The sequence below is a fragment of the Pseudochaenichthys georgianus genome, chromosome 13 (genome assembly GCF_902827115.2).
Source record: "Pseudochaenichthys georgianus chromosome 13, fPseGeo1.2, whole genome shotgun sequence".
Taxonomy (NCBI): domain Eukaryota; kingdom Metazoa; phylum Chordata; class Actinopteri; order Perciformes; family Channichthyidae; genus Pseudochaenichthys; species Pseudochaenichthys georgianus.
This window is the reverse complement of record NC_047515.1, coordinates 31081547-31096281: the sequence shown is the minus strand read 5'-3', so window position 1 is coordinate 31096281 and position 14735 is coordinate 31081547. Positions and strand designations below refer to the sequence as shown.

Below are 14735 nucleotides of genomic sequence, written 5' to 3'. Positions count from 1 at the left end.
TTTAACTGAGCTGGTAAAAGACTTCCTGTGACCCAGTAGGAGTGAGCAAAGCTTTTGTTCCTTATGATCATTTCTATGACCCATTTTTTAGACATTCTCTCTGTTTGTGTTGCGGATAATCAAAATGCTGCATTTCAATGAGTTGTTGTACTAATCAAATACATGTATTTGTTATGCATTTGGTGTTTTGTGGGGCAGTGCAACTTTGTAGAGTTTGACTATAGCCTGTTTAAAAAGAAAATCAGACCCAGAGAACAGTGTGTTGAACAGAAATTGCCTGAAGTATCACGAAACCTTGGGGAAAAGGAGCCGCTTGTCACCTCTTGTTGATGCTGTCGTATATTTTTGCAGTTCAGAACATTTAGAGACATTTTAAAGATTTACTAGCAGCTGAATTGAGAACGTGATGACTTGTATAATTAAGCAGTAGCTCACGACAGGCCGTGGTATATGCTCACGGCTAAGGGGCGTGGTTCGGTTCAGTTATAACACCTGATAACTGCCAGTGTTTCAGACCACTGTTGTAAGGATAGCACTTGTGCAGTAGGAGAAACAGAACATATAGCAACAGATGACATTTAGATAGATTATTATGTTTCCTCTAAATGTGTTTCTGTGGTTATGGAAATGTATTTTCTTGACTTTAACCACTAACACTAAAAAGCCGTGTTCTTGCTTCTTTGGGTCACCACCACAGTCTATGGTCACCACTCAGTACCGCACAGCTCAGAGCTATATGATAATCCTCCATTATCTATCAGAGCAGAATTTATTTGATGACCTTTCATAATCTACAGTTAAATTGTAAAGTCTAGCTTGATTCTGTAGATAATGACATTACATCCTGGTCCATAACACCTTCACAAACCAAATAAAAGAGAGCTAAGTTATGTCTCATAAATCTGAATCCCATCTTTTCACTGTATGCTAAATACCATTAATCCCATGCCGTTATATTTCAATAAAAAATATACCTCTCTTTTCTACTAATTGATTGGCCTTTATGAAGTCCATTTCCTCAGAATAATTTCATTAAATTCTACATGTGTTGACAGATGGTTGTCACTGCTCAGTGTACATTACATTAGATGTCCTACCAGAAATAACATGAAGTAAAATGACTCTGCACATCGCGGTCTTCAGCCATGTTCCATTATGTATTAGTGTCCGTTTTAACCAACCATCACTGATTAGCCCAGTTCCAGCCACAGAAGAGGAACAGGACGAGCTGCTGAAGTGATTTATATATTTAGAAAACGGACCATTTGGGGTTGTGTAATATTGTAAAAGTATAGCAAGCACATCTCTGGAGGGCTCAGCTCCATTGCCCCTCTCCTGAGCTGTGCAGTAAAAAATAATTAGATACTTGGAAACTACCCAAGCGTCACAAGAAAGTTGTAAGCAGCGCTGAAAAGAGAAATAAATATCAGCACTGCCTTTCGTCAGTGGAAAGATCCTTAATATCGAGACATGATGCAGAGATGGCTTTTTGATTAAAGGTTAAAACATCTCTAGGATCAGTCATTTTTTTAAGTGCTAGCTGTAATAAATGGTATGTCAATTTGTACTTTTTTACATAATTACCAAAGTGACGTCCAAGCAAATAATTGATCAGATGAATCTTCTTATTCAAAACTTGTATTTGACAGCAAGCCCCACCAGCTACTTTAAAAATGCAGTTACCTCTGAGACTGGATTTGCATGAATGAAATGCTCAGGCAACAAACTGCTTTGCGAATGCAGGAAGTATTCCTTGATTTCTTAATTTCTTACAAACTAAAGAGAGCTCACACTTGCTTCGTCTTTTAATTTGTTTTTTAAGTCAACAATCATTTGGTCTGAAAACAGATCTTTAGATGTTTATTTTCACAAAAAGCTGCTTAATATTAAAACAAAAGTGTAATCTATACTCAGATAAGCTTTTTGTGGGTGTTAATATCTCTGGAAGTTAATGTGTCTTCCATTATCATTAACATTGATCAAAAAAGTATAACAAATATTAGCGTATGTCATTGATATAACTTAAGCCTGCACGCTAATCTGCCCACTCATTTCAAATCAGTTAGACACACACGCACACACGCAGACACGCACACACACACACACACGCACACACACACACGAAGCAGGAGAGTTACTGAACAGTTGACTTGCAGCTGAGAGACATGCAAGGACCCTTTTAGTCTCATTATGAATTTTCAAGCTTGAATAACATCGAATTTGTAATCCTTAATATCCCACTGTGAGGATGTGTGCTAATGCGTGAGGAGAGTATGTAGACGGCTCTTTGATCTCTGTTTAACAGTTAAAGCAGCGCGGACCCTCTAACCTGTCTCTGAGTTAACACTTGTCTCCTGGGGGGGGAGTTTTCTTTTGCCACCTACACACAAATAGTACAAAGTTGTAAACTGCCCCCTCTTTGTTCAAGGTTAAAACTACTTAGTAAGCATGTGTAAAGATTGTAAAGGACATTGACTGTAGTCTCGTACATTAGCCCATCCTTCTTCATCCAAACATATTGCTTACTGTTGCACTTTAAAACATTACTTTGGATTCTGTTTTATAAAATGAACAATGCTGCCTCGAAAAAAAGGAAAAAAAATCAATTGTTTTGTTCTGTGGAGGTTTGTTTTGCCAAATCAGTGAGGCACTGTACTTTTACAATGTTCTTTTAAAACAGTTCCTGTGTAATGATTTAAAGGAATTGTACCTCGTACTAACATGATGAGCCCGACCGAAAACCATTTCTGTGTTTGCATCTCAGTCTTCAGTCACTGAAGTTTTGTATAAGCATTTATTTTGTGATAAGCCGAATATGTATACAGTAAAACAAGCACTTACAATATTTATTCATCTGCATATCTGCCACCTCTAACCCTTTACCCAGGGAGATTAAAAAGAGATCTCACCGCTCACACCACAGAAGAAATAGACATGTTGTTTGCCAGAGCACAGTGGCAGTCCAGCCTGGGAGTGTGTATGACCACATGTTTAAATGTGTGACCCCGCAGGGTCCAGTGTCGTCAGGTTTGTCGAGGACATTTTAGCAACAGTGGCAGCCCTATACTGATAGAGAAAGAGGGAGACATAATCTCACTGAGACAGTGGCAGCCCTATAGTGATAGAGAAAGAGGGAGACATAATCTCACTGAGATTTGGAGACTTTATTTAGCACTGTTTGTGGTCTATGCCATCAGGAAGCATCACAACTAAGTGACTTTTAACACTGCACTAGCAACCTAATTAAAATAACAGGCAAAAACAAATCAAGTGACTCTTTCTGCACACATTAGCTACTTCTCCTGGAAGAATATCTCCAACAAAGCGCAGTGAGTCTGCAGTCCTGCTGGTGAGGCTCTTTGGGTTGTCAGCAGCGTTCAGTAAGTGATGAAGAGGCACGTTCAGTCAACAACACAGGAGCAGCAGGACCGAATCACTGGCTTACTGGGAGTCCACAGCTAATATGGTTGGCTATTTTGCTGACATCGTGTTTTGTGTTTTATCATTATGGCTTTGAATAAACATTCTTCTTCTTGATCCCTTTACCTCTGTTTCAGTGTCCTTTAACATGGCAGACTAAATGGGAGGGACCAGAAGAGCCAATGCAGTACCTCCGAGCTGTAGTAACCCGGGCTCTCGCCATACAGGTAACACAACAAACTGTACTCTCATCTTTCCCCTTCTCTGAGTTGTAATGGTACAGTGCATTTTATTTTTGATGGAACCTTAGAAGACACTATTATGGGGAAAAATGTCATATAATCATTAATCATCATGTGATCCTAGTCATGGTTAAAGCCTGCGTCACACTGTCCCGAAAATTGACACCCGATGGACACACGAATATCGAATTTTGAATTTCGTACAAAGATGGCCCCGAACCACACACGAAGGCAACATTTACATTACATTTAAGACATACAACTGTAACCAAAGTAACAAAAACAATTATGTTAAAGTACTATGATACTGTACTTATAATTTCAGACTTTGTTCTTTACTTTATCCGTCTGTATATATAGAAGATATTAAGTTTTCTCCGTAATGTTGTTTCCATAGCAACAACAACTTCCTGTCAACTCGCCTTCAAAATAATATATTATATCCTTTTCAGTTTCATAGAACACAAATTGGGTTATTTACATAATATGTTTACGTGATTTTGATGTGCAATAAAACAACCAGATGGACACACAATATAGGAAATGTTCAAATTCGGCTCTGATCGATGATAACACGAAGATGACACGATTTGACAAGATGCCCTCACGAGTACCTTACGAAGTTGCCGCTCACGAAGTTGCTGCCGGAGCCTGAGAAACTCCACCGGCGGTTATACGATGGCTTAAGATGCCCTCACGAATGGCCCGATGTTGATCAGAGCCGAATTTGAACATTTCCTTTATCGGGTGTCAATTTCGAGACAGTTTAGTGTCAGTTTAGTGTCAGTTTAGTGTCATTCAGCAGCTGAAAGTCACACAGGCTTGCTTCTATCAGAGGACTTGTGGTAACATTTGTGAGCGATAACTGGTAGTCCAGATATTTTTCCGGCGACCTAACTCCTTATTAAAAACCCAACAGCCCCCTCTGTTCTCTCACAGGAATTAAACTCAAGAGGCATACCAGTTTGTTAATCAGCATTCGTACACTGATTAAGACATGTATTTAAATCCATCATGCATTAATACCCTACCAGGAGCCATTTGTGATTAATATTAACACAAGGGGTCTGTAGCTGCAAAATTGTAAAAAATAAATATTTTCACCTCAGATATCTCACAATGAACCTGGACCTGTTTTCTGGTGTTTCTCATTCAAAAACTAAATCGGATCATTATATAGAAGCATGAGGTGAAGTGTTTTTTCCCTGGTTCTGGCTGAAACTCCTCTCGACTGTCTGACTGTATGCCTACTTCAATATGTTCTGGCAGACTAGAAAACACACATGCTCAGATATGATTTATTGTATGTGAATTTGATGCACTTCGTTATTCATGTGGGCGAGCATCGCTGCCTGTGTGTGTCGGTCTGCCTCCCCATCTGTTTGTGTGTCTGCCTGCCATCTCTCCTTTCTTTCTGTCTACCTGCTCTCCATCTGTCTCCATGTGTGTTTATCTGGAGGCTGCACTGTCCTTAGCTGTCTATTCCTGCCCATCAGCACTGAGTGATATCTCTGTTAGCAGTGTGTCCTGTTAGTTAATCAGCCTAATACAGGCTGTGTGGAGCTGCAGAAGAATAAAGAGCTAACAGCACAGCAGAGCACCCCAAACGAGCAGGCCGACCTTGAAAACACTGACCTGCTCACACACACACACACATAAAGAATATGCACATAAATACTATGCATAGCAGGACACGCTGCCTGGCTGTCTTATTAATACCCAAAAGACTCGGAGCATGTCTGCCTCTCTGTGTGTGTGACTGTGCATCAGTATGAACTTGCATTTATGCTTTTTTTTGACATAATGCTCATCCCAATTGATCTCGTAAGACAGTGAAGACTGATGCTGTGCTACAAGGGAATACATTTATAATAAAGATTGGATCAGATGTTTGTCTCTACTTCTGCCTCTATTTGTCAGTATTTCTCTGAAGCTGTCCTCCCAAATCCTTGAGTTGTTATGGTGTGACGGAGAAACACGCCTACTGTTAAATACAATGCAAATAAATGGCCCAGAATAGATCAAAGCGGAAATATGATGTCAACTCTCAAGGCTTAAATCTGACCACTAAAGCCATTCAGGCTTATTTATATCAAGATAAGCTCGCTGGTAAGGACAATGAGATCAGCTATTTAGCATCTTAGTAACATTTCGCCCCCAAAAAAGGAAAGCGTACAAAAAACGATTGTTGTTAGAATAGATATGGTATCAGTCCTGAGCTCTGCCTCTGACAATAACTCGTTTTTGCAGTGACACAGAAGGAGGCTGCTTACACTATCAGAGCAGATGTTGTTGTATAAGGAAGACTGTACACATTGGAGAAAGCTTAGAGGTCTATCTTCAGATCTCCATCACACAGATTCATACTGCATCTCTGTTTGTCTGGATACTGCATTTGTTGTCTTTTTGTGTACATTCACATTTTCTCTGCATGTGCCCGTGATTGTCTAAGTGTGTGTGTGTGTGTGTGTGTGTGTGTGTGTGTGTGTGTGTGTGTGTGTGTGTGTGTGTGTGTGTGTGTGTGTGTGTGTGTGTGTGTGTGTGTGTGTGTGTGTGTGTGTGTGTGTGTGTGTGTGTGTGTGTGTGTGTGTGTGTGTGTGTGTGTGTGTGTGTGTGTGTGTGTGTGTGTGTGTGTGTGTGTGTGTGTGTGTGTGTGTGTGTGTGTGTGTGTGTGTGTGTGTGTGTGTGTGTGTGTGTGTGTGTGTGTCAGGGTGTACGCGGGGTCTTAAAAAGTATTAAAAGTTGATAAATCAATTTAGTGAAAATTAAGGCTATTAAAAAGTATTAAATGGCATTTTCCAAGGTATTACATTTTGTAGGTTGTTTTCAATAAGTATATAAATTGTCCAAAGAGGTTGTATTCTAAACTTTGCCTGAATGTAATCATGGCGTAGGTGTGTAGTGTGATTCTGTGTACTTTATTTATGGCATCCCGTTGGATTTGACGTCATCTGAACCGGACATCGCACGCTCACTGCTTGATAGCGTGAAGGTCCGTTTACGCCGGTTGTTAAACAATATCGTTATGGGGAAATGCAAGTCTGCGTCCAAATGGTTGAAAGATAAGGAGGAAGGACCAATCAATACTGTATTTATTACATGGCTTAGTTGAATACTTGATTCTGATTGGTCAATTCAGAACACGTGACGTTGTTAATACCGAACAGACAGACCGCTGTCAAGGACTTATTGACCGTTGTTAAGGACGCTCACATCTTCAGAAAGAAGTCCGGTCGATTTAACTGTATACAGTTGGGCAGTTTGCTTTTCGAACTGGGACAAGAAAAACAACGCAGAAGTAACGGGGCAGAAACCCTCCTTTTTACGCAGCGGTCCAGACATAGACATCAAACGGCAAAACATTCAGTTGCCAGTTACTTTGTCATTAGGGCAGGGATATCTAGATACTTTCCAAGGTTTGACATCATGAATTGTGCTACTTTTAAAGCAAGCAACGATGTTTTCAAATCTGTAATCAAAAAGCTCCTCAAAAACGCAAGCAGTTCCTACCGTTGGCTTTTCAAACTGACAAGAGACGCTCTCACTGTTTTTCAAATGTAACAGTTTGAAAAGCAAGCAAACTGTCTGATTGTCTTTAGTTTTCCGCTGTCGTGTGATAGCAACATGGAGGATTTTAACATTCATTTTAATATATTTGGAGAGCACAGTAATTTGGAGGAATGGTTAGTGGCTGATGAGTCCCCAGTGAAGAAAAGAAAAAGACAAGAGGGACAAGAAAACAGCGGAGAAGTAACGGGCAGAAACCCTCCTTTTTACGCAGCGGTCCAGACATAGACATCAAACGGCAAAACATATTCAGTGTGCAGTTACTTTGGCATTAGGGCAGGGATATCTAGATACTTTCCAAGGTTTGACATAATGAATTGTGCTACTTTTAAAGTAAGCAACGATGTTTTCAAATCTGTAATCAAAGAGGTCCGCAAAAACACTATCGAAGCAGTTCCTGCCGTTGCTACGTTAGTTCAAACGGTAACAACGGACTATTTTTCTTAGGGGATGCATGTCAATTTAAATCAATACATACAACTATTTTTTAAATCAATAAAATCATTTTCTAAATCCATAAAAGCATTTCAATTAATATTGGGAGTCATGTTGTTACTTTGTCGAGAATGTGGCCATGTGATAAGCGGGATAATGTGCAGCGACTTGGTCATTATGGGGAAAAGAACACAGACAGGCTGATCAGGAGCCCGACGCGAAGCGGAGGGATCTAGATCGGCATGAATGACCGCGTCACTGCACATTATCCCTTACATAGTCAATGTGAGGTAAAGTGTGTCGCCAATGTAACCGGTTAAAACTCAAAGTGTCGATGAGGTCTTAAAATGTATGGAAAGGGTCTTAAAAAAGGTCTTAAAAGGTATTACATTTGACTTCAGGATTCCTGCATATACCCTGGGGGGGGGTGGTGTGTGTGTGTGTGTGTGGGGCTGATGGTCACTGCAGACTCTGATGTAACTTAACGCAACACGCTGAAACGTATAACAAATTGATTATTTTACTGTCATGTGTTTTGTGTGTGTGTGTGTGTGTGTGTGTGTGTGTGTGTGTGTGTGTGTGTGTGTGTGTGTGTGTGTGTGTGTGTGTGTGTGTGTGTGTGTGTGTGTGTGTGTGTGTGTGTGTGTGTGTGTGTGTGTGTGTGTGTGTGTGTGTGTGTGTGTGTGTGTGTGTGTGTGTGTGTGTGTGTGTGTGTGTGTGTGTGTGTGTGTGTGTGTGTGTGTGTGTGTGTGTGTGAGCACGCGCACTGTATTCCCATTAGCAGTTAATTGGGGTCCCAATGTTATCGGCTTGTTGATGTTGTGATAAAAGGACAAGAGGACATGAAATACTCTTCTGGCCACACGTTTGTATTGACTTTGTGTTTCACTTTGACTCTTTGTAACCCTGCTTATCTCTCGTTAACAAACACACACTGACTCAAATAGGAATATGATGATCTTTCCACTCACAGATCGATGTTCCCTATCAACATGTACTTTCTGAATTTGTATAAACTATTGTGGTCATGAGAGGGCGAGGATTTAGAACGACTATTTCAAGTTTTGAGAGCCAGTTCTATCTGTGTCAAATGCCACTAATTGAACTGAAGAAAACGTTATCTTGTATTGATCTGCTGAATGTTTTGGCTCCCTCCTGTGAAACAAATACAATGTCATGCCTGATTGATGTTATTATTTGCTAGGTTTGTGGTTCATCCATGTGTGTTGTATTCTGTGTATCCAGAGCTGGGTGGAGCGTGCAGGCAGACAGGCTCTTCTCTCAGACACCCTGGATCTCTCCGAGCTCTTCCACCCTGACACCTTCCTCAACGCTTTGAGACAGGAAACTGCCAGGTGACACCGAATGCTAGTCGATTTGTGTGAAAAAGAATCAGTGCTGAAGTTAATACCATCTTTTCTTTGTTGTGGTTTTAGATCCATGGGTTGCTCTATGGATAGTTTAGTGTTTGTGTCGTCATGGAGGAGTCCCATTGCACACGCCAAGCTGCAAGTCAAGGTACGACAAGCTCTGCTACAGATCATGCATGCAGACAGCAGGCACACACAACATAACAACACATAGAGGAGGAAGACTCTTTGCAGTGATACTTGGAAAGAAAGGAAGTAGTAGACTGCAAGAATAGAATACTAAAGGAGAGAAGCAAGTGAGTACGACTGCTGCAAATCCATTAGAGGCTCTCTCTGGTGTAAGATGCTCTCTTCATGGATTCAATGGACACCAAGTCATACAATAAAAATAGCGAGTGTTCACTTTGAACAACTCACATTTGCATGCTCTGATTTAATGGTGATGTAATTGTATTGTCTACAATTGAAATACTCTTTTTCTAGATGTTCTTTTTTTTGTTGCCAATGAGAATTGGCATGGCGTGACTTGCACTTAGTGAACATATACAAAGAGAGAAGGGAAGGGTCCGGGGTGGTTAAAAGGAGACTGCAGCTGCAGGGAGGGAAGAGGAATACTCAGACATCTGACAGGGAAAGTGAAAGGGGATAATTGTTGTAAAGCAATGAGCTCTCTTACACACAAGCACACACCCACACACACTCACACACACACACACACACACACACACACACACACACACACACACACACACACACACACACACACAAAATGCTGCTTTTCTGGGATTAGTCTCTCGCTCCCGCTCTTGTTTTTCCTTGCCCAGATGATGGTGATCTAGTAGTTGTCTGTGCATGCCTGACTTGACGCCAGAGTTCCCTTTATAGTCTGCTCTTCTGTCACTGGGCTGAATTCACTCATATAAACACTCATGTACAGTGTGTAAAACATGCTAGTTCATCTTTTCTCTCAAGCTGTACATGTAGTTGTGTCTTCTTTTTTGTTTGTGTATCTCTTTATATCTCACCAGACTTTTTGCTATGTCATTCTCTGTTTAATATGCTGTTATAATCCTCCCTCGTTTTACAATCACGTTGTTCAATAGCTGTGTTCAAGTGTTCCTCTGCCTCTCTTGTACTCCTCTTCCAGGTCGGGGGTCTCCAGTTGGAGGGTTGTAGTTTCGACGGTGTTCATCTCTGTGAGAATCAACACGACTCTCCCAGTGTGTCCGCGGTCCCGCCCTGCTACATGGCCTGGGTGGCACAGGTGTGTGTGTGTGTGTGTGTGTGTGTGTGTGTGTGTGTGTGTGTGTGTGTGTGTGTGTGTGTGTGTGTGTGTGTGTGTGTGTGTGTGTGTGTGTGTGTGTGTGTGTGTGTGTGTGTGTGTGTGTGTGTGTGTGTGTGTGTGTGTGTGTGTGTGTGTGTGTGTGTGTGTGTGTGTGTGTGTGTGTGTGTGTGTGTGTGTGTGTGTGTGTGTGTGTGTGTGTGTGTGTGTGTGTGTTTAAATCAGAAGCAAAAAGCAAAAATTAGAACAATCATAACAATAATATAAAATCTGATAAAAAAACGAAAGAAATATGTATACAAGAAAATGTAATATATGGTGTACGGTAGAAATATTTGTGGTTCTGTTAGATCGTTCTACAGTCTGATCGATCATGTAACTTTGTGTGAATCCTAAAGGACGGTTTATCTATTTAATATGAAAGTAATGATTAATTAAGACGCATTCAGGATGAAGCCGCTGTCCATGGCAGAATACCAAACATGTGTGCTCTAACGGGAATCTTTGGAGATACATTCATTGATTAGGGTTGAAGCTATCTATAATGTTCAGCTTTCTGGTTTTTCTGATGCGAATAACAACAATATATATTTTGAATTAGACTTAAAATATGAGTTTTGAAATATACTGTATATAGTTATTTATAAAACGGACAAGTCAAATCAAGCAATCTGATTGGTTCTTAGCCGTGATATACTGAGCGTATACCACGGGTAGAATTGTAAGTTACTTTTCACAACAAATCAGTATCCCTCCGCGTCTGATAAAAACAGTATACCGTTCAAACTGGAACAAGAAAGCAGCGGAGAAGTAACGGGCCAGAAACCCTCCTTTTTACGCAGCGGTCCAGACATAGACATCAAACGGCAAAACATATTCAGTGTGCAGTTCCTTTGACATTAGGGCAGGGATATCTAGATACTTTCCAAGGTTTGACATCATGAATTGTGCTACTTTTAAAGCAAGCAACGATGTTTTCAAATCTGTAATCAAAGAGGTCCGCAAAAACACTATCGACCAATCAGATTGCTTGATTTGAGTTGTCAGTTTTATAAATATATTTACATTTCTTCCGTTACGAAACAAACTTACAAAGCATAAGATGGAAACATTTAAGATTAACTTCGCCCTCCGGGGGGGTCTTACTATGGAGGAGTGGATTGAGGAGTGCCTATCTCCAGAAAAAAAAGCACCTAAACGACGACATGCAGAGCTACGTGAAGAACAGGTAGACCAACTGGAAAAGTAGCACCATTCAAAATCTTTCTGATGCGGGTCTTGAAACAAAGCAGAGAAATTATGGCCGTCAGTGGCCACAGGTGCGAAAGCTCTCTCCAGAGCTACTGTAAGCCGAATCTCGGGGACCGGAGAAAGTGGAGCAATATTCTCACCACGCCAAGCAACAGCCTAGAACAACCTCAACCTATACAAGTAACCACGTAAGCCATGCTACTGATGCTGGACAGTTTTTCAGTGGGTGCACAATAAACGGCAACAAACAAATGAATGTAAATAAAGAGCCAAATAATGGATCAACGCTCTCTGTCTAATATGTTCGCTAGCTGTTAGTGTTGTTGCAGAGCAACCACCTCGCACTATGTTTCGTGTCGAAGGCAACGGAGGGACTATTTTATTTTGAACATCATTATTTACTAATAAAAACTATTTAAATTAGAGTGTGTATTTTTCTTTCATATTGCCACACTTGGTAACTGTTTTATAACCGTTTTATAACCGTTGTCGACCCTCCGCTTTGTGTCGGGCCGAACCACGCCCCTTAGCTGTGATATAATGAGCATATACCACGGCCTGTCGTGAGCTATTGCTTAAATATATTTAGATAATTATGTCTACTAGTTATATAAATATGTGTTAATAATGGGCACCATTAGGCTCCAGCTGTAGAGGGAAGGCTGATAGTCTTTAAATAGACAAGACAAATGTTTGGTCTTGTTTTAGTTGGCGGAAACTCTAATGTTTACCGAACACATTTTTTGTTACATTATTTCAGGCAACATTATCTTGGACACTTGATGGCATGATCAGAATAGTGATATTTGTTGTGTTGTGTTAAACTAAGCAGCTTCTCTGTGCCCACTTTTGGGGAAATGTGCTGACCTCCTCACCTCACCTCAAGTGGTTTCAGGAAAGTTAAATCCAAGAATGTGCCACTTCAGTTAGTGTGTGTAACACATCTGTTTAATATATGTTAACTACTTGCATTTTCCGTCGTTTTGCATACACTCATTAATTGTTGTGTTCTGTGTTTGGTCACAGAGCTCTGCTGCTGACTCGGCTGCTTCAGAGGAGAGCATCTGGCTGCCTCTGTACACGAGCTCAGAGAGGGTGAAGGTGGTCACACACATCTGCCTCCCCTGTGGAGTGAACCCCAACCAGTGGATTCAGACTGGAGCCGCTCTGTTCCTCAAACAACAGTGAAAGGAAGTAGGATACACACATAGAGACCCTAACAACAGAGGACTGTGTGAGCACTGGAAGCCTCAGATGAAGATGATGTTGTCATGAAAGGCAGATATCACTGGGGCTTCAAATAACAGGAACAATTATTAACACTGACACCATCGGTTTTTTGATGAAGCACCTGAGCTTGGAGACCAAAGATTAAAACAAGCAGTTACAGTATGCCACCAGCATTTGCATTAGATGGTACAACAGAGGTGAAAACGGAATAACTGACTGAAGTGGTTTGCTTATAGGAACACTAAGACTGGAATGTAAAGCCCGTTCTTCTCCACAGCTAAATGGAGCAGCAGTAACATAACATGATATGAATTAAACATCAAGTAATAACCTTTGATACCTCTGAATTATCCTAATGTTAGTCCCACTACAGATATCTTATACATTTCGTAAAATAGTGTAGAAATCTTATTTATCTTCTTACTTATCTTAAAAGTTATTTTGTGTACACATTTTGTGAAGAACAATATCAAATGTGATGTAATAAACTTAGGATTGAATGTTTGATTCATGGTTATTCTGTTTACTAAGTGTATTTTTGGACCATATTTATTCAAAATAAAGATGAAATTGAAGTCATTATTGCTGTCATTTTTAGTCTTTTACTTGCATCCTTCGAGTCAGTTGGTCTCCATTCTTAATAGATCTCAGTGCAGCATCTATTATCAGAGTTAAGAATAATACACAGAGGTGTGTGTGTGTGTGTGTGTGTGTGTGTGTGTGTGTGTGTGTGTGTGTGTGTGTGTGTGTGTGTGTGTGTGTGTGTGTGTGTGTGTGTGTGTGTGTGTGTGTGTGTGTGTGTGTGTGTGTGTGTGTGTGTGTGTGTGTGTGTGTGTGTGTGTGTGTGTGTTCAAGACCACACACTGGCAGTAGTCACGTTTGATCAACAGTAACTAATACAAATCAAAGTGCACTCTGCTTGATCTGCCACTCACTCAATTCTGCTTAAACGGGCCCTACAGGCGTGAAACCCCCCACTGTCTATTCCCAAAGCAAATTGTGCTTCTCTCTCTCTCTCACTCACACACACACACACACACACACACACACACACACACACACACACACACACACACACACACACACCTCCATACACAAGCTCTCAGTTAGTCTCTAACCTCTGTGATTGGTTGTGAGTTGAGGTAGAGTGGAGTCAGGGAAGCTGTGATGGATAGCCACAGAGCGCGAGGGAGTGTGTGAGATGTTTGTGTGCGTTTGTGCATGAATGCAAACAAGAGCATCACATTTGATGGATGGCTTAATTAAGCATTTCTCCCTGTATCTGCCTTTTCCCGCCTTTGTGTTTATGCAGTTGTGCAGATGTATGGAGGATATCTGTGTGCGCACTCTTCTGTGAATGTGTGTTTTTGTGGAGACGGAGAGAAAGGCTTGAAATGAGGGGGGGGGCGAGTATTGCGTGTGCACTGCAGTGTGACAAAATGGGAATGAAATGGAACAGCAGGTTTAAAAAAAAAAAAGAGAGGATTGGATTTCGGCAAAACACGGCCCTCTGGGTCGGAGAGCGAAAGAGAGACAGAGGGGCGAAGGCGAAGAGGAGAGAGAGGGGAAGATGCAGGGAGTGAAGGAGCGAGAAAATGGCAATAAAACCCGTATGAAAAAATTGTAGAGAAACAAGTTGTTAAGAATGCCGCCGAAGACGTTTGGAGGAGAGCGGGGTTAAAGGGGTGGAGCTGGGTAGAGAGGGATCAGACAGATCTGCTATATGGAGAAATGAACACGAGGCAGTGGTGGACAGTAACTAAAAACATTTACTCAATGTTACTACTGAAGTACATATTATACTTATACATTTCAGAAGTACATTTTTTACTCAACTATATTTATTTGATAGATGGATTCACTAGTTACTTTATACATTCAAATTTTGACGCACAATACTTATTCAAATATAATTATGTGGTACAGATTAAACCATCC

General features: G+C 40.9%; 1 protein-coding gene across 1 annotated transcript in view; it reads left to right on the top strand.

Annotated features, from left to right (window-relative positions):
- Positions 1–13376, top strand: part of dync2h1 (dynein cytoplasmic 2 heavy chain 1) — a 131098-nt gene extending 117722 nt beyond the window's left edge. Inside the window, exons 93-97 of the mRNA XM_071205203.1 lie at positions 3558–3647; positions 8910–9019; positions 9101–9182; positions 10182–10298; positions 12594–13376. Coding sequence (XP_071061304.1) covers positions 3558–3647; positions 8910–9019; positions 9101–9182; positions 10182–10298; positions 12594–12755 — 561 coding nt within the window. The 3' untranslated portion in view covers positions 12756–13376. The remainder of the gene's footprint in view (positions 1–3557; positions 3648–8909; positions 9020–9100; positions 9183–10181; positions 10299–12593) is intronic.
- The last annotated feature ends 1359 nt before the right edge of the window (positions 13377–14735 follow it).